General features: G+C 36.3%; 1 protein-coding gene across 1 annotated transcript in view; it reads right to left on the reverse strand.

Annotated features, from left to right (window-relative positions):
• Positions 1 to 1,551: 1,551 nt before the first annotated feature.
• The window catches only part of LOC150080746 (ubiquitin-like protein 3), a 75,724-nt gene continuing 52,627 nt past the window's right edge, over positions 1,552 to 24,648 (reverse strand). Inside the window, exons 4-5 of the mRNA XM_090382102.1 lie at positions 22,107 to 22,184; positions 1,552 to 3,350 (exon numbers count right to left, since the gene is read on the reverse strand). Coding sequence (XP_090238228.1) covers positions 3,286 to 3,350; positions 22,107 to 22,184 — 143 coding nt within the window. The 3' untranslated portion in view covers positions 1,552 to 3,285. The remainder of the gene's footprint in view (positions 3,351 to 22,106; positions 22,185 to 24,648) is intronic.

Genomic DNA, 24,648 nt, shown 5'->3' on the forward strand with positions numbered 1-24,648 from the left:
GGATGTGTTTGGGGGGAGGATGCATTTGGATCTTGGTCAGAAACTTTTGGACAGATAGTGGTGCATTGTCATGATAAACTCAACCAATCTCCATTTCATTTCCCCACAGATGGCACAGCTGATTTATGGGTTACTGTGAGAAAATTAATTTCTGATGCACAACCCCACCACAACTGGGGAGGGGGAAGGGGAGGAAACATGCTCTTAACATTTACTGAACTTGATTGGCCATCTTTAGACATGGGAACTGCAAAGATTTCCATTAAGATTATTGCCATTTTGTTTCTGGATTGTCCCAATCCAAGTTTTATTGCCTGTAATGACTTTTGACAAAAAATCTCAGTCCTCACTGATGTAGATCATAATACAGAGTCAATTTTCTTTTTGTTCATCTGTTTAACAGATAAGGAATAAATATGGCAGATTCTTCATTCTTTCAGATCTTTGATAAAATTAATTAGCAGCTCTTCAAAAAAAAAAATTCAATTTTTCACACAAATCATGAATAGTGAGACATTGGTCTTGATGAATTAACTCAAACTCATTCAACATTTTCATCTGTTCTGCTTATTTCAAGATTTAAAGGCATGTCTTAATTTGAACCGTGAAAAATACTCAATTGTTTGAGCTTTTGATAATGCATGTTTTCTTCATAGGTTGTTTGTGACATATTTCCGAGTCCTTGTGGGTAGCACAGTTGGCAGAATTGCCATCCACCCCACACCGGGTGGAAAAGACCTGAGTTTGAGTCCCGTAGATGACATGAGGTATTTTATGGGCCTTTTTCACGTGGCTGAGTTAGTCGGTCTCAGGTAGCATGTTTCCCCCTCCAGAAACTTGGGTTTTTCATCCAGCAAACAGAAAATCAACATCAGAACATATGCAATTTACAGACAGTACACACAGATCAATATGACCTTAGTCACTGATGCTCCTAAAACCCTACTACAATAACAACATATTTCAGAAGCTGTGTTAAAAGCTGGTAAGAAAAAAATGGCGGAAAAATTGTTATTTTGAATTACGATCATTAATATCAAAAAAACAGAGTACATTACATACATCTTTATAAACAGAATGGCTTACAACAATCTAGTTGGAAAAATTCATACTATTATCAGTAGAAGTTATGTGGCCATTCTCATAACTTTTGGCTGGCACCTTGTATATGTCTCAGAGTTTTCCAAAATGATGTTTGTTACCTTCATCATCCAATGCTGTTGTGTATATTTAAGAGTAATGCAAAAGTAACCATAACATCACTATCGAGAAATGCAAAAAAAGAAAGTAATGCTGGCATATTACTCTGCATACAAAAGATGAAAAGCCTGAGCAGAGCATAAAAATATATTGACCATGACTTTAGCAATCAGGTTTGCATTTAAAATACATCACAAACAAACTGAAATCTGCAGTAAAAAAGGTAGTTTCCACTGAATTGTAAAAGACAAAGATTTTCTGTAAATTTTATGAGAAAACCATAAATATTTGCAAATATTAATACATAATACATTTCTATTATTGCAGAAATAGAAACCAAAAGGCACTAGATTGTTTAAGTGACTTTATTATCTGTATGGAATAACAACATATGTACAGGGATAGAACATAAAACCTAAATGTCTCAGTAGAATTAAAAGTTCATTGCACACAGAGCAAGACGTCACTATAGACACCGGAGGAAAGAAGCCACGTAGAGATAGCATTTTCCAGTAAGGGCAGCATTTGGACACAAAAGGAAAATGCTCCTCTACAGAACTTTCCACTTTTTTTATATAAACAATTCTCATAAAATAAAGCTTTCAACATAGATCTTGGAACAACTGTTGCTATGTAAGCTAGTTCTGATTACACAGGTATTATAATACAACTGACAATCCATGGTCCAACAACACAGCTTCAATATACACTACCACCTGGACTGTTGTTAGTGATTACAGGTGGTTACCACAAGAAGGTTAAAAAAAAAAAAAGCGGGATGGGGAAAATATATAAAAAATCATTCATAGATGTGCACTACACAATTGATATTTCTGTACTCATCAAATATACAATAATTTACAGCAAAACTAATTTCATTCACTTAGATAAAATCTTGCAACAAGTTTTACTTTTGACTTTCAGCTGCTCTAAATGTTACATTATCTGAATAAGCTAAAATTTCCTAATAAATCTGTATATGGGACAAAAAGAAGTATGCTCCAAAGCTTAAAATCATTTAGTCCATTTTTTAAGTTTCATAAATCTGTAGAAGGGTGTATGTATGTGTGTATGTATGTGTGTGTGTGTGTGAGAGAGAGGAGAGAGAGAGAGGGTGGGGGATGGACAAAATAAAGGGAACAGAAATTTGTGTACATACTCAGTACATTTGATTCCCTTTCTTTTCAACTACTTATTAAAAGATTTTTAAGGGTGGGATGGAACAGGGTGAAGAAAGCAACACCCTTGCATGTAATTTAAGTATATTTATATACATTGTTTAACAGCTAATATAAACTACAGATCTTCAAGGTGCAATCAGTCAGTGCCACTGATAACACAAAATTTTTACTTCCTCTCTCTTCCATCCCCCCTCCCTCTCCAGTTCACATGTACACACATTCTACCTCAGACACCATTCAACCAATTTGTAATTTCAACCATATCGCAAACAAGAATCTATTGCGTCCCTAAGGAACAAGTAATCAAACCATATTGTCACAACCTTATATCACATAACACTCTGGAATGTTCTGCCTAAGCGGTATACAGAGACCACCACTAGTAGTTACAAAGTGCCCACTAGGAACGAGTGAACTCCATCAGGTCTGTAGAATAGAAACAATTTGTACATTGTGGCAAACAAGTTGGCATCCAACCATAAGTATCACTCGTGGACAAGAGAGTTGTTTGCTTTTGTGCTATTCTAGTGACAAATTTAATCTTGAAAAATTTAACATATGCGACAATGGAGGGACTTCTACAATTCCTCATGCCACTGCTTAGGACTTCACCTGGAAATCTTCACCAACTGAAGATGACAGAGAACATTACATGGGCACTTTTGACAGACATGTTTACAACTGTCTTTCGGCAGTAACATAACCAACATAAACAGACTAGTTACTTTCTCTTAAACATCAGTGGCCTCCCTAATGACTTGGTACTGGAGCAACTATCCTGAGGTGAGAAAGTAAATTCATTTAGATACTAAAAACTCAGGATGTGCTAGATGTTGGCTTGTCCCTGGGATGTAAGGAATGAAGATCTTAAACTGCTGGTATAGAACCAACGGGAGCTACAAGTCTATAATATTGAGCAAGTGGAACTACAACAACCACTGCTTCTTTCTTTGCTTTTCTGCCGTTGATCTGAAATTACACAAATAAAGTAAAAGTTTTTATTTAAAATATTATAAAAAATCTTACAACCTATTTAATTATCAATATCACTATCTCAAACTCAATAAATGAGAAAAGCTTTATCTAAATTCAATGAATATCAAGTTATTAAAAATTTATGGAAGACCAGTAATTACACGAAAAATACAAATTTTGGTTCTAATATAAAGTAAACAAGGTGACTAAACAGAAAATCCTTGCCATTTGCAAAGGTTATCTTTATTGGAAACCATTCAAATAGCAAAGACTAAATGAATAATAAATAAGGAATAGGGAAAAGAGAGGGGACAAAGAATGACCTAATTTTTTTTCAGAGTTCACTGAAACAAAAATATTTTAATAATGGGATTAACACTTAATTTATACTTACTTGCACTCCATTCTGTATTTTAATTCATTTTCAAGTGCAAAGTCTTAAAATTTTAAATGAAAAAAATATCAGCAAAAATGGATATCTGTAACAAATTTCATGTCAAAATATTAACCTACTACTCTTGTGCATCCATTTCTCCTTAAGTACCGATATACAAATCCCACAACGTGGCTATCCCTTAGTAATGGCTAACAAGCTAGCGACTCAAGTCAACTAGTTGAATGACTGATGCACCATTAAGCACAGTCATAGCCACCTAATGGCCTTGTGGGAATACCAGCAGCAAGGCTCAGTAGTGCATTTACTTCAAGAGACACAGATTTGCAGGAACAATAATGTCCAAGGGCCTACAATCTTAATTTTTTGCCACCAGGAGCCCCCACCCCCCAGACTACCTAAATCTGGCATTAGTCAGATGACAATGCAAGTGATCTGACTGCAACTGGTAGTCTAGGCAATGAGTAATTCACGACTAGCATATAATTATGCATAAATGTGCCACTGTTCTTAATTCAAATATTAAAAAAACAAATTTAAAAAATTACAGTACTTTTTTTTTGTTTGTGTTTTTTAGTCTCTAATTGTAGTGTATTTATCATCCATGTATTGTGATATATTTATAATATCTTCATAATTTAATGGGTAGTTTTATTAATTTTTTTAATTTCTCCACGCATTAATTACAGTACATGAAGAAATAAAATAAAAAACAGATTTTTCCTGTACTATGGGAATACTAAAAATAAACCATTATAATCAAATAAAATTTAAAAAAAGCTATGTGCAGTCAAATTCATGAGCCAACAAAGTAATTATGTTTCTTGATACATATTAAAATAAAACATGGTTTCAATACACGGAATACTTAAGGACTCATCTGTGAAGTGTGTGTGTGTGGTGGGGAAAGATAATAGAAAATTATGCACTGTTCCCATTCAACTAAATTTACAATAATATTACAATAACAATTAATCAACTGCAATATTATTAAAAATATTTTCAAATGCTTTATTTTCCCATACTCCCCCCCCCCCCCCACACACACACAACAATCAAGGCTAGATCTTCCCTTGAAAATACTAAACTGGATTCCATAGCAGTATGCATGATTTGAGTACAAGGTTCTAATAAGGACAGTCCACAAATTACTGTACTTGCCATTTCCCCCAGGCAGATTGGGTAATAAATCGCTTGGATATTCGATAACTCAAATCAGTGATTCACTCACTCACTGGTTGCTGTCATTATGCTAAATGGTGACTTATTTCAAAGTGATAGACTTGTTTTGGTAAATATCCATAAGTATATATAGTACAGGAGTTTTTAACCCTCTAAGTCCTTTATATGATAATTGAATGTACCTAAGATGTAATCTCATTTTGTATCACACAAGAATTTTCCATAAATTGCAAAAAGGAAAATGTGTTTTCCTTATTTTGTAAATTTTATTTAATTTATCCAAATAACAACTATCTATTTTTTTTATAATAAAATGAATGCACTTCAAAGTGAAAAAAAAAAAAAAAAAATGGAAGCATATTAACCCTTAGAGGAGTGAGTTCATTGAACGTGTGTGGACTTTAAAGAAACTCATTCCCTCGATGGAATGAGTTTCTTCATGGAATTTTAAATTTTGTAAAAATGAAAACTTTGTAATACAGTAGTTGAAGGACATTCTATCATACAAAAGCAGCATAATAATACTGAATGTTTTGAAAGAAATGCACCATTCTGTCTGATGTAGCAACTAATTTAACAGCAGTATAAAGCTAATATTACATGCTGATAAAATTAATATTATACAGTGATAAGGTTAACCAAGACATGAGAGCCCCCAACCAGAGAATTTAGGAATTTTAAAAACTAGGGAAGAAAGCAAGAAATGTAATACCTTATGTGAAAAAAGTGATAGGGCAGAAATGACAGATACTGTGATTTATTATATTCTTTCATTTCCATGTAGCTCTCCGTCAAGTACTATATTTAGTGTTGTGGTACCTTTTGTTCTATCTTGTAAAAATTGCTAGGAGTGGCATCCATTTTGCTTCAAGACCCTGTTGACTTACTAGTAATATAATTTTTGAAAGTGCTTTGAGTATAGTATTAAACTTATACTCAGGGCTGGTGCTAGCGTTCGTGGCACCTGAGGCAAAACCTTGTAAAGGTGCCTAATTCATATCGTATCTTAACATGCACATATATGCAGTAGCTCATCTAGCAGCACCTATTTTAGCCACTGCCTGTGGCAAGTACCTCATTTGCATACCCTTAGTGCTGGGCCTGCTTATACTAAGGATGCTTCACGGAACAGAGGTCTGCCCCACCTTTAGATATAAATTTTAAAGATATTCAACTAAATATAGATATTTAATGAATTAAGGACAATTCACTGCAATAAGAAGCTATATCCTTTTCATATAAACTTTAAAATAATTAATAACAATACCAAAATGTATGTGTAAATTTTAGCACATCACATCTCTGTGCCTTCTGAGATGAAATGAAATTTAAAAACTTTCAGACTTAAAAGTTCCATGAAAGCTATGCTGCTCGTGACAAACAACAATATAAAGTGAAACAATCCTGAAAGATCATTTATTTGGTTTTTATTGTTCTTTGTTAGCAGGACTGTAGCTATCATGTAACCTAGAAGTCTTTGAATATTTTTAGATTTTAGTTTAATCTCAGGAGGTAGGAAGAAATGAACTGTAACACAAGCTGTTATTTTCATATTTTTATCAATCCTCTATAATGTTTTATCAAAATTCAGCAGCCTCTCTTAACACAGAAAACTGTTCTCATTATATGAGTCTTAATGTCAAGAAGTCTGTCTTGATGGCATTAGGTAGCAAACCTAGTTCTCACTACTATGTACAGAATGAAGCTTGTTGTTCGTTTGTTGTTTGGTTTTTAGGAGCAACTAAGACGATATTGCTCCGGGAATATGCGGTGGTCATTCCCTGACCTTTCTGCATCCTCCTTATTTGGTGTTGATGGGCTCGAACCCCGGTCTAATCAAGAAGCGTGTGCTACGCACTGTTTCTCCTTCCCACCTGGCTACAGAGGTGCCACAGAATGAAGCTTTGCGACTATCCTTGCATAATATTCTATAGCTTTTGTAGCATGAGGCTACTCTTATACATACTTCAAATTTTTTAGCTATTGTACACTCTCAGATATTGCGGATATATCCATCCATATACTTGGTTGTTCAGGTCTTTACAATGCTTACTTACCAATGAGTCCCCAAAATGGGCTAAAATTATGAGATCTGACAGTTTGGCCTCTTCAATTTCAGGCCATTTTCTTGTCTCACGTCTATCTCTCCTGTCTGCGAACTGTTTGTTGTTTTTTATTCTTGCAGATAATGGAACACACTTTTTTCCCTTGGAGCAATGCCTTCGCAATATTTGACTTAGGGATTAATAAACTGTGCTGCTCAATTCATTGAGCAGCACAGTTTATTAACTCCTAAGTCAAATTAGTTTATTAATTCCTAAGCCCGAAATGTGGCTATTCCCTAATTGTACATTAAATTTGCATTAAAATTCTTCCATAATAATGCACTACATTTAGCCTATTCACACTACCAACAAAAGTAAAAGAATGAACAGCTCCAAAAAATGATAAATGTCATCACTTCATGTAATGTGCCCCATCTAGCATTCCCTCATTCACATCAATACATCATCATAGTAAAACAGATGGCACAAATTTATCTCTGAAGAGAACAATACCAGCAAAAACCTTACTGGGTCATTTTACGAATACACATGGTTTCTGTTCTAGTTTCAATGATATCAAATCCCACATACTAAGCCCACCTGTACTTTTTCTGAATGAATTTCAATTACAGGTTGCCCCAACCTACCACTCATTTCATGTGTTCTAATTATTCACTGTATGAATCCTTCCCTTTAAAAGTGGTACAAGTCTGTCTGTTTACATCAACCACAAGAAAAAAAAAAAAAAAAAAAAAAAAAATTTGTACATGTTGCAGATTCTAAAGGAAATTGGAAATTGATCTGCTGATTCCAAAAATACTAAAATTATGTCTATCACATCTCCACTGAAAGATATACTGAAATTTTAGTAACTTAATGAACAACCAATTTTAAATATCATAAAAATATATAGGATATCTTAAAAATGAGTCTTATTCATTTAAAAAAAGTTTAATCAAACAAAATATACTACACACATTCTGTTTCCTTAGAAATCTTTTCCACTCAGAGTTTTTGTTATAATTCATTTTGCTTTCTCTCTTAAGAAAACAGCAACAATATCTCATCACAGTATCCCAGCAACCTAGGTACCACTCATTGATTGTGGATATGTTCTGATGAAAGTGCTCATGAGGACATATCCATCACCCTTGCTCATCATATCTCCCAAATTTTGAGGAAAAACTGAGATGGGAATAAGGAAAATGAATTTTCAAAGGCATTTGGCAGCCAATACTTTATAACACTGCAGCAGAGTTGACACCAGAGATTCATAATTATGATCTTTTCTTCTACCAAGAAATCATACATAACTACAGCAATACCTCACTTAGCATGGCTTCAAACAGCACGGGTTTCACTATAACACGGTTTTCAATTAAGTTTAAGTCGAAGATTTACTGTATATAAAACTCATTCAATAGCCTAGACAGGTACTATACATACACTGGTGTGCAAAACTTAAGGACCAACACAATTTCTAAAGATTACAACCACAAAATCTTTACTTAAGGTACTCTTTACTGATGAGAGTATATTCAGTCTTAGCAGCGATTCTGGACGTCAGCTAATCTGGTGAGAGGTTGGCACAAGGTATCACCCCGCTAACATCACTGAAAGGGATCGATATGGCAGTCGAGGTGTTCTCATCTGGGAACTGTAACCAGTGCACGCTACTGTATTGAGGTAATCCTTCCCCACGTGCGGCTGTTCTGAGGTGACATTGGCCCCGAGTTCGTGTTTATGGATGATAATGCCACACCCCATCGCACTGCAGCTGTTGATATGCTTTTGGAAAGTGAGGACATTGTTCATATGGATTGGCCTGCCCGTTCCACTGATCTAAATCCCATTGAACACATATGGGACGCTCTAGGGAGATGCCTAGCAGCACGTCCACACCCACCAGAAAATGTTCACCAGCTGAAGATGGAGCTGACAGAGGAATGGACAATGTTACTGCAAGAACTTATCAACCACACTGTTCTAAGTATGGACAGGTGGTGCAAAGCCTGCATTGACATTAGAAGTGGCCATACTGAGGACCACCTCTTCCCTTTGTTCCATCTTTGGCAGTGATGCATCTGTATCATGGCAGCCAGTGCTATGTTGCCACTTTTGAATAAAGTCCCTCTGTACCATTTTGTTTCCTTCATCATTTCTGTACCTCACGAGATTCCTTTGGTATGCTTTTCCCATATCAAGGCCACTCCTATAAGAAGTTACAGGTGAAAACCTGACTAAACCTGCCTAGGTACTGTAGATATATGCTGCAGTGGCAACTGTATTGTCATAGGGAGAAATATGTACATATATATATGCTGCAGTGGCAACTACCATGCACATGTGACAATAGCTTCCTTTAGGCAGTCAGCTTCAACGTGCAACAGTGTTCAGTATTCTTAATTCCATCCTGACGAGACGACATGATAGTTTTTCAAACTTTTCATTTCAAAATTTATTTTTTATCCTTTTAAATACAGTCAAAAATATATCTGCATCTTGGGTAGAAATCACTGCCAACAACATCCGTTCTGTTTGGCAGCATGTTTTGCTCTATTTGGTAAATGATTTCACTGGTTTTGAATCGCAAGTTCAGATAATTGCCGCAAAGACATTGTGAAGGTCGGAAAAGACTTGGGATTCGAAACTTTGGACACTGCCAATGTACGTGACTTCACTGACTCACATGCAAATGACTTAGATGGTGCAACTGTCCTTGAAATTGACAAGCAAACTGCATATGAAGAAGAGGAAAACAATTCTGAAGTGGATAACACTGAAGTGCTACCAAAACAATTTTCAACAGAAGAACGAGAAAATTTTTTGGGAGGTTTACATGGCCTGCGAAGCGATTACGAATGGAGATCTGAATGTTGAACGTAGCATCAAGATACGGCAAATTTTACCAGATGGGATTCGATGCCACAAAGACTTGTACACAGAGAAAAAGAGATGGCTTCACCAGACTTCACTATTGAAATACCTAAATAAACAAGCTTTTTTTCTCCTCTCTCATGATGTTACCTTTCATTAATAAAATTTTTGCAATTTTTTTTTTTTTTAATTTCAAACCTTTTTAATTGGCTATCAAGTGCAAATTGTTTATAGATTTATTATTTGTTTATAGACTGTTTCTCTGGTACGCATTCAATTAAAACCCATTATAATTATACCTCAATCAGCATGGTTTCACATAACACGGAATAGTTTCGGTACCAATTATCAGTGCTATGTGAGGTATTGCTGTACTTTAAATAACTGCCAAACTGTTATTTCATTATCCTGTAACAAATCTATCATCTTTGAAGAGTATCTTTATTTGAGACCCAATGAAAATGCCTTCTTTAAATTTTGCATCTGTTAAATTGAGAAACACTTCCCTTAGGTAGCAGAATCCACTTCCTTCTTTATTCAAAGGCTTAACAAAATTATTTATTGATCCAAGCTTTATACAGAAAGATAGAAGAAGAACCTATTTTGTTTCAACTAGCGAAAAATATTTTATATGACTTCTTAAGTAAAACTTCCTTTTTTCTCAATACTGCACGATATAACCTTTTTCTGTTGCACACGATTGTCTCACAAACATAAAAAACAACAGTTCTAGATTGTTTTTTTTTTTTTTTTTTTTTTTAGGAGCATTAGCAACTAAGGCCATATTGCTCCGGGGATATGCGGTGGTCATTCCCTGACCTTTCCGCATCCACCGTGTTTGGTGGTCACGGGCTCGAACCCCGGTCTAATCAAGAAGCGTGTGCTACACACTGCTGCTCCGGCCCACCTGGCTACGGAGGCACTACAGTTCTAGACCAGTGAGAAATCCAATCATTAACTGAAGATCATCACAGACATTTCAACCAAAATCATGGTACTTTACTGCATTCAAGATCTTGGACATACTTTCTTTTCATATATATATATTTTTTTTTTTTTCAAGCCAACAGCATGAAGTAGAGGAACTGATGGGAATGTATTTCCATTGGGCAGCAAAACTGCTTTAAAACTTAATTTTGAGGCGTCAATAAATATATGCCATTCATTAGTTGTGTTCAATGCCTAATTTGTTCAGAAGACCACTAATTGCTTTAGAAACACACTGCCTTCCATAACAAAATATTTTGAAAACAGTTTGAAATGTTTCTGATATGCTGTAATTTTAGTTTCTGCTTCAAATAACTTCCATTGTTGTAACTTAAAACTAAGTTCAGTTCTGCTTGCTTTTTAGATATGTTTAAATCGCAAACTATGTCATTCAACTTTTTTTTGCTTAATTAAGTACTGTACATTTTATTTTTCTGGTTGGTAGTCCAAATCTGTTGAAGTAGACAGTTCAACACAAAGTCTGCAACACGAATCCTTGCTATACTGTAAGTCATCCAACTCATTTTGCTTAATTATTAGAAGTAACCATCTGACTGAGGATAAACTGTCAACATGAACAGATGCACTTGGTCAGCAACGATTTTTAGGTACGATGTGGCATTCAGACGTGAATCTATGGGTATCAATGGACCCAACATGTGCCAAGAAAACACTCCCCACCGCCTTGCACAGTAGTCGTCAGACATGATGGGTCCATAGATTCATGTTGTTTTCGCCAAATTCTGAGCCTTCCATCAACATGATGCACCATGAACTTCGACTCGCCAGACCAAGCAACTGTTTTCCAATCCTCGATAGTCCAGTGTTGGTGTTGCTGCACCCACAGGAGGCGTGCTCTCTTGTTCTTCACTGATAGGCTACAACATGAGCTACAACAGCTGATGTGGCCATCGGCTGTTGTAGCCCATTCGCGACAAAGTGCGACTAGTGGTCCATTGCGATATTTTGTTCTGGGCACCAAGATTGTATTCTGACGTGATGTGCTACATTGTGGCCTGTCTGTTTGCTTGCACAATTCTAGCCATCCTCCTCTGACCTCTCTCATGAACAAGCAATTTTCTTCCAGAGGCGTGCCATTGAGAGGATGTTTTCTGTTTGCTGCACCATTCTCTATATACCATTGAAACTGTGGTGCAGGAAAATTTCAGGAGAACTCCCGTTCCAGAGATGCTTTGTCCAGCACGTCTTGCACCTACTACCATGCCACGTTCGAAGTCCATTAGATCACTCCTTTCCCCATTCTTGTTATGGTTTGTATGCTTAACTGATACTAGAAAGGTTGTTCTGCTGCAATTATATCCACAACTGTGGTCATGTGACTTGCAACGTTGTGGGACAAACCATTTGTGTGCACAGCAGGGGTGTACCTAATAAAGTGGCAGCACAGTGTATGTTAGGATATTCAGTGCTATGCTTACTTTTTCTGGACATGCCTCATATTTTTATCATGCAAAAATATCAATTATAAATGTGGTTTTGCAGTCATTGCCATACCACAGGAAACAGCAAAAGGCATATTTTTAATTTTCCCAGTTAGCCACATCCCCAGGTTTGTGGTGCAGGTAATACAGCACATACATGGAGCCTAAGTTCTGTCCTGATCACCAATCTTGAAACTTAAGTACAAAAAATATGCAATACTGCAGATTTTCTTCCTCTAAGTTTTTGCTGTAAACTGTCCGCACACACACATATACCAGAAATTGTCAGGAAGATACAGACACTTCCTTTGCTTCTGCTTAAGCATTTTGACAATACTATGTTAAGGAAAATAAAGAAGAAACAAACAATGTGCAATAGATACAAAGGTAAACTGTATACACTCTCACTAAAACTCTTTCCATCCTAGAAAGAGAGAGAGAGGTAGACAGACACGAATGAACATGTTAATCCACCTCAACATTACTAACACCTATGAGCAAATGCAAACATTATTATTTATATATAATACAACAATCAGTGTCACGTCAATTTCCCTCAATCAAAGATAAGAACTATTTTAAGAACTATTTTTGAAAACTATGTACAAAAATTGACTGCAAACAGTTGATATATTACCAGAAGTAAAAATTGGAATGGCTAGTGTAGTCATTGAAGGAGGATTCCTAATCTGAAATTTTCTCTTCCCCCCCCCCACTATCCTTTGACCAGAAATCACTTTACCCCATTCTGTCCAATTCATTTATTGCCTTTTATTGGTCTCCCAACTTGACAAAACACTCAGGCATTTACCTTTTTTCTTTGAAACTCTATTTGGTTATATTACAGTTTTTTTCCAGTCCAATTCCCAAAACAGTGAAGTAACTTTCCTTAGTAATTTTACACAATAGATGGCTTTAACCAAACTATCTGTTGTTGTATGGACCCAGATGAAACAAATGCTATAACTAATGACCATATTACTCACTAAAATACAAACAATCCTCATTACTCACCTAATTCTTGATCTCCTCCTTTCCAATAGCACTTAAACACATACAGTTCACAACCTGGTGAATGTTTCTTCTCCAACGGAGTCTCTGTGCCACTGTTATTCTTAGCCTCATATCATTTGCATTACAACAATGTGGAATAGTAATAGTATGGACCATATAGTGCAAGGAAGCCACAGGCTTTTGCTGCACTGGCAAAAAAAAAACACAAATTTTATGCTTCCCTCCTCACACAGGTAAGTATCCAGCTGATCTTTGAATTTATTTAACCTGTCAGCCTCAACAACTTATTCCGGCAATCAATGACTCCTCGCTGGCTAAAAGAAAACTTCCTACAATCTAATCTAAACCTCAACTCCTGTAATTTGAATTTGTGACCCCCTAGTTCTGAAATTTTTTAGAACAGTGAGAATTCTCCCCTCATTCATTTTACTAATTCCTCTCAGAGTCTTATAAACCTCAGTCAGGTCACCTCTGAGGTCTGGTTACCAAACTCTGAGTCATAATCAAGACATAATCAGAGTCTTTCCTAATACGGTCATCCTTCTGCTGATCTCACAATTCATGTTGCCCATCTTTGGGCTCTTACAAGAAGCTTGGTTTTTTTTTCAGATGAGGTCTCCATACTTGAACACAGTATTCCAAATGCAGTCTTACAATTGTCTTGTAGATCCCTATCTCTACAGGATAGCATTCAAAAAATCATCGATAGGACACAATGGGCTTTCGTAGATGCCTGTTTACACTGTTCAGAAAACTTCATATCTGGGATAGAATGGAATGGGACAGGATGATTTTTGCAAGGCTTCTGTTCTACTTTTCCTTGGTCATACTTGGTTTTAAATCTCCAGATTTTAATATATGCTCAGACTGTGCAACTGAAATTATTCCTGTAGGGATGAAATCCTTAATTCCATTGTAAACAGCCATCCTTATCTAAACCATGGTTTCCAAAAAAAAAGTGCCAAGGCTGTTCAAGGTAAGGTAACGATAAATCCAAGCTATTCTGAAAAGACTAAGAATAGGAACTTGCTTCTTGTTCAAGTGGCAGTTGAGACTTTAGATTTCTATCCAGAAATATTAGCCACAATTTCTGTCCATTTATACTCCCACCTCTGTTACATCCCAATGGGTCTATAAGGAAGTGAAATGAAATAGGTTATAATTGTTTGTATTTTACTTTTCCTCTACCCTTGTTATCTTGATAAATCTCCTCATACCATATTAACACATTTCATTCAATGCCTCCCTTCTCAGCCAAGTGGAAAGAAATTAAAACAATCAAACCAAATTAAAACCAAAACAGTCTTAATGCTACAAAGTCTTCAATTCATCACAGCATTTCTCTGCTAGTCCTCAAAAACGTGTGCTTCAGAGTTAACAAGTCGTTGTTGTAGGGTTTTAGGCACAATAGTGATGCAGGTCATATTGTGTCTGTAAAAGTGCATGTTTGCAGTTGGATTTGAACAATGTGCAGGCTGCAAAACCTGGAATGGCTCATGGGAAAACCAACACCTGTAATCGGCGACTACAACCCCAACTGAAGAAGCCTTTAGAAATTCTTGCAGTCTATAGTGGAATTAAACTCACATCTCTCTGAATGAGTGGCAGGCAACAAAACCATTATATTGTCACAGAGGACAACATTTATTGCACTAATTGCTACAAATGTAAATTTTAAACTCAAATCCTTGGAAAACATTTTTTCAGATGCCGAATGTGTCCTCCACTTTGACGAACAAGTTCCAGAAGAACGTGCAGGTATCACTGTGAGTTAACAGTTTCACTGAAGTAGAGTCTAATTAAACCATGATGTGACGGGGCTATCCACAGTCACTTTTCCTCCTTGGTTAATTTTCTCAAAAAGCTGGTGAGGAGGTTCTGTTGCCCAAACCATACATTCTATTTGTTCACAGTCCTGTCTAATGATGAATAAAAACTTCATCTAAAAACTAGGTGTTGTGTGACACAACATTTCTCTGCTCTACCGAAATGGTGAATTGAAGTCTTCTCCCCCCTTACATAAGGCTTTAACATTTTATAGAGAATGAAGGCTGGCCACACAGGGTCATTTTTGTTCTGGGATTTTGCTGCACTAGCCAAAAATATAAAATAATAAATTCTTCCATAATTTCAATTTATAGGCACCAGGTCTAGAATTATTTAGCTCTGTAGACAACATGCAGGCATCCAGATTTTCAGATCTCACCAAGCACATTACTCACCTTCAGACCCTTTCAAGAAACTCAAGTCTTTATTTTTTTATTTTATTTATTTTTTTTTTTTTAGGTATGGTCTCCATACTTGGACACAGTATTTCAAATGTGGTCTTGTACCTGCCTTGTGCAGTGAGACTACAATCTCCATATCACTACAAGCAAATGTTCAATACTTCATCAACAAAACATAATCATGAGCCCTCCCTTCTGACTGTCTACACTGTGTGGAGAACTTCATGCCTGCCTATACTTTAACCACCCCCAAATCCCTTTCCAGTTCTACTGATTTCAATTCAACTTGACCAAGCATAAGAGTTATTCTGGGGTTGCTATTTGCCAAGACTAAGGCTTGCTGCATTACAGCACAGCTGACGTTTTTATTTCCCTTTTGTGAACATTTAAATGTTCACAAAAGGGAAATAAAAAAGTTCTCAACAATGCTGCTGTTGTTTCTGATTTTCTTAAGAAAATCAGAAACAATAGTGGTCCAAGTACTAATGTTTTTTTTTTTTGGGGGGGGGGTCTTCTTCTAATGGTTGTTCAATACAGCTTATACAGTATCTCTTCATGCAGGACTGAGTCAAATGCTTTGCTAAAATCCAAATGAACAATCTCAAAATTTTCTGCATTAGATACTTCCTGTTGAGATACTGAAATTAAACTCAAGAAGAGAATTAGGACACACTTTTTCACAGGAAGCATTTTAATTAGTTCATTGCTTTGCAAAGTGTAATTGGTATGTACAAACAGACCCCAATCCCAATAAATACTTGCTGCCAAGCACAGATTCTTCAGAATGACTTAGATAGACTTGGTCATCAAGTCTATCTAGATAAGACTTCAAAGTCATCGACCTACCTGTTATGTGTTTCCAACGTTGTTACAACACACTGAGGAGAACATTGTCAATGAAGATATTTTAAGCAGATTAAAACCATCTCACTTCTCTATCACAGAGCTTTAATAATTATTTTCCAGGGGAGAAATGTGAAACAGTAAAGAAAAACCTTTGGATAAAAAATCCATTTACTTTTGAAAGTCCTGAGTCAATAATCAAATTGAACTTGATACCTGAAGAAGAGATTGAATTGCTGCATCTTAGTAGTTCATTTACACTGAAGAATGATCTTGAGAAATTAAGTTTGTCATCATTTTGGATTAAGGTTAAAGGAGAATTTCCGCTATTAAGTAAAAAAAGCTATTTTGATACCATTACCTTTCACGACAACTTATTTGTGGGAACCAGGATCTTCAACACTAACTCAATTAAAAACAAAAGATAGAAACAGGCTCAACACTGCACCAGATATGCGTGTAGCATTGTCTTCTTGTATTCCCAAGTGGAATCAACTACTTATGAACAATTAAGCATATCCATCTCATTAAATAAAAACCTGTATTCAAATGTATACTGTTTACTGTGCAGCGCATTTTTGTTAATTTTACAATTTCTTGTTAAAATTTTAATTTTTTAAAATTTTTACTTTTTCCTAATGTTAATAAATTGATATTTCTTCACAAAAATGGATATATGCAATTAAATATGTACCATCCATCACAAATATGTAGCATTGGTCAATAATGAATAAATGAACATAATAATTCACACAAAGTTTGTGTCTTTAATTTATCACACATGTACTGGGTCACAATACAAAATGCGGTTCCTACAGTGGGTCACAGTCAAAACAGTTTGAAAAATTCTGGTCTAGATGATCCTACAATGCTTCTTTAACCAGTTACTCCATTATTTTCCCCAAAACAGAAGTAAAACTAACAGGTCTATAATTATTTGTGTCACCCTTTGTGAATTGGGAATACATTTGCACATCTCCAGTCCATGGGGACCTCCCTTGAATCTAAGGATGCTCTCATAATTATGGCTAAGGGTTGGCTAACTTTCCTCGCTGCCTCCTTCAATATAACTGAATAGATTCTATCTGCCCCAGGTGCCTTTTTTATGTTTAACTTCAACAATTTCTCCTCCACTTTGCTCTCCGTTATTACAAAATCATTTATCTCCTAGAGTTTAGTAAACTTCTGTCCTCCCCTTTCTTACAGAATTTCTCATGCATGAATGTAGATGCAAAATACTCATTCAGTTTGTCAGCTATCTGAGTAGGATCATCAACAGTCGAAAGACGAACATCAAGAGAACCAATCTGATTCATCCCCCTCCTTCTAGAGTTTACATAAGTAAAGAAGTCTTTGTTGTTTTTCTTTGCATCCTTTGCCAAGGATTTCTCGTAATCAGCCTTCACTCGCCTAACCGCCTTTGTGACTTGATTACATACTAGCTTATATCCGCCATAGGCCTCTGTGTCACCTGATAATTTATATGCATCCCACACATTTTTCTTCTCTGCATTAATGAGTCTCATTAGTTCGTCTGACATCCATTTAGGTTTAAATCTTCAACAGTATTTCTAAGTTGGCATGAAAAGCCTAGTAGCTTCCAAGATAATTCCTTGAAGGCTTCCCATTTAGAATTTGCTATTTTTAACATCATCAGTTGGATCCCGCTGTATAGAATTTAAAAACTATCTGAGACCACTGTAGTCACCATTACGAAAACAAAAACCCTTCCCTTTACCCTTGATTGTAGTTACATTTTTAAGTAAATCCCACATCAGTACACTGTGATCACTGTCACCCAGTGGTTCCTTTTTCTGCAATTCTTAATGCATGAATAATCACTGCTGATAATCAGATCAAGAGTATTACCCCCTCTAGTTGTCCCTCAAACATGTTTTTGTAGAAAACAATCCTCCAAAAAATCCACAAAATTCTTGCTAGCATGCAAGTGACCAACCACAAGTTCCAATCAATATCTGGAAGGTTAAAATCCCCATTACAAGACATTCTGATTTACTGGCCCACTATTTCTCTGCACAATTGTTCGTTGTACTCATCACTGACAACTTGTGAAAATTCAAAGATCAGGTGGATTAACGCCTACACAGAGAGTGAAATATGAAAATACAAATTATATATTATTAAAATACGAGACAATATCAAACAAACACACACGGTAAGTAATGTACAAACCAGGGTAACCAACTGACAGACCACAGCTGGCATCTAGACCACTGACATTTTTCAAAGACCATGAATGAGTTGAACCCAAGTCAATAATCTGAACATAAAGTAATTATTTTAATTTTGTATTATTAGTAGTAATGGCAAATGATACAAGAAAACAAGATTATATAGCATCAACAAAAAAAAAAAAAAAACCACATTTCATCAGTCTGTACCCTCAAGTCTATACCGTCCACTTCCACAACAGATGTAAAACTGTACAACAATCAATCAACTGCTGGCTGGAAGGCAAACTTCCACACATCTATCCTGCAACCATCTTTCCTCAACTTGAATTTATGCCCCCTTGTGTGTAGTCTCAGCAAGTGGAAGAATGCCATCAACATTCAGCTTACTCAATCCATTCAAGGCTTTAAACATCTCAATCAGAGATCTCCGCAGGTGCCTCATCTCGAGATTAAATTTGCAGAACTGAAGCCTTTCTAGGTAAGAGCACCCTTTTGTTCCCTTCACCAGTTTGCTTGCTCTTCTCTGCACCCATTCCAGCAGATCTACAGTCTTCCTAAAATGATGCCTCCAGACCAGTATACAGTACTCAAGATGCAACCTAACCACGACCTTATACAACAGGATAATCACCTCCTTATCACTGCTAGCAAAGTTTCTATACAATTGCCAAAATCTTGTGAGCTGTCCTGGCAGCATGTCTGCATTGCTCAGAGAATTCATGTCTGATGCACAATTACCCCCAGGTCTTTTTCATTCTCCACTACTCTGAGTGTAGTACCACACAGTTGATAAGTTACTCTGGAGTTACTGCTATCTGATGCAGTACTTTGCATTTGACAATGTTAAACTTCAACTGCCATTACTCAGCCCATGACCTAATTTTCCTAGATCTTCTTGCAGTAGCTCACCCTGATGACTCATTAACCACTCTGCTGACCTTTGTATCATCTGCAAACTTAGACATTAAGCCTGATACACTGTCATCAATATCACTGGTAAATACTGGTAAATTCCACAGGGTTCAGCACTGAACCCTGTGGAAGTCGACGAAGAGCAGTGCCCATTGATAAGTACTCTCTGTATTTTTTCACTTACCCATTCCTTATTCATAGTAGTAACTTGCCCATAATGTCAGACAAACCAAAGCGATTATTCAGGCTTCGGTTTGTCTCTTTTTGGAAAGGTAGGGCGACTGGTGTCCATCTCTTCCTCAAATATTTCCAGAATCGGATGTTCCTGTTTGGATGAGTACTCTGCATCCATCGATGTGTCCTGAATAATCTTTTTTGAAGTAGCAGCAATCACTGGCGGAGGTGGAGATTCTGCTGGTATTGTGAGAGGCATATTACTTGCTTGGTCTGAGTGCTTAAGGGGATTGGAATGTTGCTGAGAGAGGACAGCTCGAGTCCAGTCGGAGATTGATATGTTTGATGGAACCGTAACATCAGTTTGAGTTGCTATTGTTTGATATATTTTTGCAATATTAGCATAGGTAGGTTTAGGTATAGTGGGTACAATTAATTTTCTTGCTTCTTGACAATAACTTTGTTTTCAACTTTATATTTCACAATTTTTTTTCCCCATTTTCCATCTCTCGCATGTCTTAGAGTAGGCAGGATGGTTGCCTTTGCAGTTGGGACAGATCATTTCTTTCGGTGAACAATCACTTTGAATGTGATCGGAGGATCCATGGTTTCCCTCTGCATGTCGTTTGAGAGTGGCCATACTTTTGGCATTTATAACATCTCAACGGATTGAGTATGAAAGGAAGAGTGTGGCAAAGTAGATATCCTGCTTTTACTGATGAGGGTAGGTTTGGACTGTTAAAGGTGAGAATGATATTTCTGGTAGGTGAGAGAATATTGTCTCTTTTGATCATAATTCTTTTTACAGCAATTACATTTTGTTCCTGAAGCTCTTCTTTAATTTCTTCCTCCATCGCATTCATCAGGTCCCAACTAGATATTACACCCTTTGATGTATTTAGGGTTGCATGTGGAATTACTTTCACTGGAATACCAGCAAAATTTGTCATTTTTAGCAGTTTTTCAGAATGCCTGCTGTTTAGAGTTTCAACAAGTAAGTCCCCTGATTGCAGTCTCTTAACCATCTTGGGATACCCTGCAACTTTCCAGGTGTTTTTAGATTAGAAAGGGGGATAGCTTACCGAGAGGCTGTTCTGATAGTGAGTGCATTATTAAGAATGCAGGTAAGTCTGCCGCCGAGGGATTGGTTTTCGACCTCTTTAGTTGTGACGAATCATGTTCATTTTCTGCCTCTGGCCGACAACTTGTCGGCTCTAAAGATGGAAACATATTTTGTTCCATGTTGGCTCCTTTTAGCCCTTGGCAGATGAACTTTTCTGCCAAGCCCCGCCAAGGACAGGAGTAGTGCCTGGTGTGACCAAATTAGTAGGAGTTAGTCTATAAAATATGAAAAATAAAGGAAGATTACTTTCCTTCCTTGCTCTCTACCAGTACTTTTGATAAAAGAGCTGCTGATAAATAAAAGGATTTATTAAGGAGAGAAACGTAAGAGATAACTATAATTCACCTTTTAGAAATTACAGTGAAAGCACAGAGAAATCGCTCAGTCACAATCGCTTGGCACCCGGTGCCAAGGAATGATCGATAAGACTCTCAACATATACTCCCTCCTATCGTGTCTAGGCAGAATTGCAGACATTTTCAAATTCAATCCTAAGTCACAACTTTTTCCCAACATTGTTCTGTACTTGTTAAGTAAGTCCTCAGACCTCCTACTCTTAGTTTCCTTAAAATGAAGTTTAATGTTTAAAAACTGATCATACATTCTACTGAATGACCTATCTCCACGTTCTGTAATAATAAGTTCAAAATTTGGTGTATAATTTAAATTATGCACATAAGACCCTCAAGTCTTATGTGCATAATTTAAATCAAGTATATTCAAAACCAGCCTTAAACAGTGGCACACTTTGGAACATTGTTATTGTTATTTGGTTTTTTTTAGGAGCATTAGCAAATAAGGCCATATTGCTCCAGATATATGCAGTGGTCATTCCCTGACCTTTCCGCATTATCCGTATTTGGTGGTCACGGACTCGAAACCGGGTCTAATCAAGAAGAATGTGCTACGCACTGCTGCTCCTGCCCACCTGGCTACACAAGTAAATTTATATTTGGACCAAATAACACAACCATATATAATCATGGGCTTCATCAACAGGAATAAAATAATAATATTTTTAAATAGGTACAGGTGTTCGAAGAATCCATAAAAGCGTTCGTTGCCATGTTACATTTCCTTATGTTTGTCTCCTGAGGAAGAGAGGTATAATTCTCTTTAAATACACAAGATTAAATGATTTTGTATTAATTCTGATTAGAATTAATCTTTTTTTCTTTTTTTTTATGAGATTGACTGATGTTAGTTTTCAGGCTTTACTGTTTGGTATAACCAATGGGAAAAAAACTTGCATCTAAATACACCATTCTAGACGTATGTAGACAAATTCAAGAAATATTTGTGTGTGAGGATTGAAATATTCAATAGGATCATACCTTGAGAGTTTGGTTCTGGCAAATTCTCCCGTGGCACTAAATGCATTACTGTTGTTCTACCAAGTGGAAGTTGTAGTGCTATTATAAAAAAATTAAATAATAATATAATGAATAAAAGAAATTATAAAACTGAGCAACCAAAATAAATTATATACCATTCTAATCAATTTAATGTGACAGCTATTATGCATACACTAATACAGAAACTAATTGTTATAGGTATATCAATTCATAATGCAACATAGAATTTAAAGGAAAAATCATAATCATCAACACTTTTTTAATGAAATCAGAAATTCAAAGTACACACTCAATATACATTCTATAATTTAAAAACTGTGTATTATGTTAAATTTTCTGAATTTAACATAATACACAGCTTCTCAACAGTTAACTATTAAAATTAAGATGTTTAACAGTATTTTTTCAAGCTGCTTACAGTATAAATGCTTAATTTTAGAATTTAAAAAAATTAAACATATTACTTAAGTTCATTACAGTTCTCTCTCTCTCTCTCTCTCTCTCTCTCTCTCTCTCTCTCTCTCTCTCTTTAATCAGGGTAGAGGATAGACTGAAACAAAACAGAATTAAATTTATTTCTTGGTCCCTGAGATTTTTGATGAATGTTCTTCCACTGATAATGCCCAAGGTCGGCACTTGGAAAACCAAAATGCTGGTCGAACAGATATTCAGATCATATGTAAATTGTGTGCAGCAAATACTGGCAACCTTCACACTGGTAGGCCTTTGTGAACATATATGTCCCTATATGTTCTCACAGTGAAAGGTCCAGAAGCAAATGCCTAGGATACTCAAGGTAAACACCCAGATATGAAGGTAAATAAAGTAGGAGTCAGAGAGCCAAGTATCTCTGACACTAAGCAATACTAGGAGGTAGACAATTCTCATCACCCAGTGCAATACTAGCATTTCACAAAAATAATGTGGCCAAAGCATGATTGTCCTTCAGAACAAACTTATCCCACTCCTAACTCTTGCACCACACAATATGAATTATGTCTTTTGAGACATACTGGTGGACCTCAACATTCCTCAAATTGAAAGTAAAGATTTAAAATAATTTTTGCAAGGAAGTACAGTCAGTCCTCATATAACACGTGTTTACACTACACGAATTCGATCATACACGATTTATAAATAGGGGAACGATATCTTATATATATAACACGAACTGAATTCGCTTATGCACAATTCGCCTTTGTGTTTACAAGAAATGGCAGTCGAACGCAGAATCACCCCAACCGAACGCAACACGATAGGAATGAAGAGAAGATTCTGAAAATGTATTTATGTTTTTTATATCAGTGAAGGGGAAAAACATTTCGCCATAATAACGTAAAAACCCGCACAATTCCAGCTATCGGTATAATCACAAATGTAATTAGATCGAGTTTACTACCAGTTTATAACAGATTCCACTAGCAGAAACGCAACTGGAAATTGTTTTTATTGTTTTATGGTAGTAACCCCTAGAAATGTGCCTTAGTAAAATGTGAGGTGTTAATAGTGTGTCTCTGCCTTTACAGTGTTGTTTATTAGTTGCTACACGCACACAGCTTTGTTTATGTGTATCAAGGGTGCCTCCTCGTTTTGTAATTGTGCTTTATTCCCAAAAAATGAGTAAAATACTTAAAAGGTGTGAAAAGGAAGCGTCCTGGTGAAGACCAGGACGCTTCCTTTTCATATTCAGAGAGAAAAAGAAAAGCAATATCGATAAACTGAGACGGACTGGGTCAAAAATTCTTACCCGGGAAAATTTATAGCGGCCTCATACTATGGTTTATGGCCAAAATCACACCGGCCTCCGGCCCACCGGGGTTTCCCCCGTAAGGCTTATGGCCAGTCCACCTCTGCCGATAGAGGAAAAATATGAAATTGTGAAACGTTTTGAGTGAAATGAAAGACAATGTGATATTGCACGTGCTACAGCCCTAAATGAGGCAACGCCGAGAATTACAAAGAATACAGAGAAAATAAAAACAACTTTCATAGCAGGAACAACTCAAAGTGTAATTAAAATCCTTTAGATTAAGACACAAAGAATTAGAAGAGATGGAACGGCTGTCATCTGTTTGGATAGAAAATCAAACAAAAAACGAGTCTGCTTCCGATAGAAGCAAAAGCAGTAGCAATATTTTATTACGTAATAGTCGTAATAAAATACGTAAGTATTTTATTACGATAATTTATTGTGTTTGGTAATGTTTTGGTTACAAATGTGTGTTCAATCTTGGGTGGTCGGCATCTAACCCTATTTTTCCCATAGGGCCTGTTGTTTATATTGCACGATTTTGCATTGCACGAGGGTTTCTAGGAACACAACTATCGTGCTATACGAGGACAGACCGTAGGTCCAAAAATACTATACTGGAATTGACCACCTATATACTATACTGGAAATGATGAAAAACAACATAACCAAGAACCTGCTGAACCTCTATGACACTAGGCAATATCAGCTCACAGATAGCCCTCACAAATTTGCTTAATGGCAAAAATCATACTTGGTCTTTGGCATCTC

The sequence above is a fragment of the Mastigoproctus giganteus genome, chromosome 9, assembly GCF_048544385.1.
Source record: "Mastigoproctus giganteus isolate SK-2022 chromosome 9, ASM4854438v1, whole genome shotgun sequence".
NCBI lineage: Eukaryota > Metazoa > Arthropoda > Arachnida > Uropygi > Thelyphonidae > Mastigoproctus > Mastigoproctus giganteus.